The sequence below is a fragment of the Prosopis cineraria genome, unplaced genomic scaffold (assembly GCF_029017545.1).
Source record: "Prosopis cineraria cultivar Desert tree isolate PC_DT_omini unplaced genomic scaffold, ASM2901754v1 PC4, whole genome shotgun sequence".
In the NCBI taxonomy this organism is placed as follows: Eukaryota; Viridiplantae; Streptophyta; class Magnoliopsida; order Fabales; family Fabaceae; genus Prosopis; species Prosopis cineraria.
In genome coordinates, this window is record NW_026555335.1 from 11,008,773 (window position 1) to 11,011,364 (window position 2,592).

The 2,592-nt window shown below is 36.1% G+C and overlaps 1 protein-coding gene across 1 annotated transcript; it reads left to right on the top strand.

Annotated features, from left to right (window-relative positions):
* The first annotated feature begins 408 nt into the window (after positions 1 to 408).
* Positions 409 to 1,906, top strand: LOC129307980 (xyloglucan endotransglucosylase protein 7-like). Its single transcript, XM_054948935.1, has 3 exons — positions 409 to 843; positions 935 to 1,128; positions 1,209 to 1,906. Exons 1-3 carry the CDS (start codon positions 556 to 558, stop codon positions 1,603 to 1,605), a joined length of 879 nt encoding a protein of 292 aa, XP_054804910.1. The 5' UTR covers positions 409 to 555; the 3' UTR covers positions 1,606 to 1,906.
* Positions 1,907 to 2,592: the final 686 nt, after the last annotated feature.

A 2,592-nucleotide genomic window follows, 5' to 3' on the forward strand; every position in this document is an offset into this window, starting at 1 on the left:
CTCCATTGATCAATGACAATAAAGGAGCCAAAATGAAAGCAAACGGGACATTCTTTACAGCCAAACATATCATTTATATATAAAGCCAATAACAAACAAAAAAAGTTATATAATCAAACATTTGACATTTTTATACTTTTATTATTGATTTGATCTTATTAATTATTTTTAAATATCAATCCGTCATCTAAGAATATTTCAAAGGCATATTTAATTTAATAATTCGTGAAACAAGTAATTAATATTAACTAAAAGTAAATGTGATACTAACAATAACCACTAAAATGTGGATTCATATACACACAAACTAGAGTAGGTAAAAAATGAGAATTGAGACCCAAAAAATTAGGCCTCCACCATAACCAAGTCAACCACCTCGATCCCTATATATGACCTTTACTTGTTCAAACTCGCATGCACTCTGATCACGACTCTTCTCTATAAACTGATAGTATTCTCTTGCCTTTTTGTCCTTCTCTCTCTCTCTCCCCCCTTGAATTTCTGGTTAATTATTTGGGACTAAATAAAGAGATCAGTTTAAAGGGTGGTTATGAAATGGGGAATAAGATGGTGATGATTAGTTTTGTTGTTGTGGGAAGCTTATTAATGGCAGCAATGGCAGATGTAGACTTGAGCAGAGATTTAGAAATAACATGGGGTGATGGTCGGGCCAGGATGGTTGGGAACAATAATAATGATAATGATGGGCACATTCTGAAGCTGTCTCTTGACAGAGATTCTGGCTCTGGTTTTCGATCCAGAAACCAGTACCTGTTCGGGAAGATAGACGTTCAGATCAAGCTTGTCCCTGGTAACTCTGCTGGTACTGTAACTGCCTACTATGTAAGTTCATGTTTCTCGTTGATGCCTATCTTGAGTGTGTGTGTCATTTCGTAATCATGTATAATTTCTTCTTTAATGCCTGTGTCTTCAGCTATCTTCGCTGGGTTTAACTCATGACGAAATAGACTTTGAATTTCTGGGTAACCTCAGTGGGGAGCCTTATATTGTTCATACAAACATATACTCACAAGGCAAAGGCGACAGAGAACAACAATTCTATTTGTGGTTCGACCCCACCAAGAATTTCCACACTTACTCCATTCTTTGGAATCCACACAACATCATGTAAGTAATCTGTCACGCACGTACACACAGGGAACACAATTTTTGTCTGATATTGTTAACTTGCTGTGATGTGTTATCAGATTGTACGTGGATGGGACGCCAATAAGAGTGTTCAAGAACATGGAATCAAGAAGGATTCCATACCCAAAGAGCCAGGCGATGAGGGTATACTCGAGCATTTGGAACGCTGATCAATGGGCCACAAGGGGTGGTGCAGTGAAGACTGATTGGACTCAAGCTCCGTTTGTTGCTTCGTACAGAAACTTCAATGCTCTTCATGCTTGTATTTCCACTAATTCTTCGTCTTCTTCTTCTTCTTGTTCTTCGCACCAGCAGCAACCATGGATGAAACATTCACTCAACGCCTCTGGGGAAGCCATGATCAATTGGGTTCAGAAAAACTTCATGATTTACAATTACTGCACTGATACCCAGAGATTCCCACGTGGCTTCCCTCCTGAGTGTTCATCGCCTTGAATCAATATGCCCGATCCGTCCTCGCTTTTGGCCCCCTGCAACATATCCGCATAAGCTTATTTTCTTCTGTCGTGGGTAAATGATGATGATCATTTTTGCATTTTTATTCAAACTGCAATTCGTCAAACTCCGAAAATAGTAAATTGGATAGTTTGTTTAATTTGCAGTTAATTATGCAGTCCAGTCTGTAGAAATGCATGCAAGTGGGAAATAATTGGAGGTCGTTATGCTGTTCTTATTCAAAAGGATAGACATTTCAAAAAGATGAATAAAATAAAATAAAATAAAAATTATGTTCAAATTTCGTCTTGTTACTGATGTGGGAATTAATAATGTAGCATTACTGTTGAACAAAATCTCCAGTTCCATCTAGAATTGGTGATATATATAACCTACAACCAGTGATCAAGATGATATATTCTTGTGATTTATTTAAATTTTATAATCGAATCGAGAGATATATGATGACTTGATGATAAACAATGAACCTGTAATTTACCATATCGGTCAGCCTCTACAAGTGCTAATTAATTTCCAAGACCATAAGAAAGAAGATTAATCGCCAAACGAGATTAACCTCCAATGCGAAACTACAATGTTGTGTAATTATTTCTTTAATTCTTCGATTCTTGAATACTTATGCCAAATTCCACTTACCCAGTGTCACCTCATCAACTCTAAGGTCTGCTGCTTTCATGTATGGGAAATAAGGATGGAAATAGGCCAGTCCCTTATCAAGAGTCTACACTTTAACCTACTTCAGGCCTAACCCAACTTATTTATTAAATAAGCTGAGGCCAGGTTCAAGCCTTTAATTAGGTTTATTTAGTTAAATAAGTTATGCTTAATTTTTCAAGGTCTAGCCTACGAGCCCAACAGGCTAATATATATATATATATATATATTGAATAATATATCACACACACATCAACTTTATCATTTGATTTTTGAGAAATATATTCTTTTTTATTTCTATTTATATTTTCA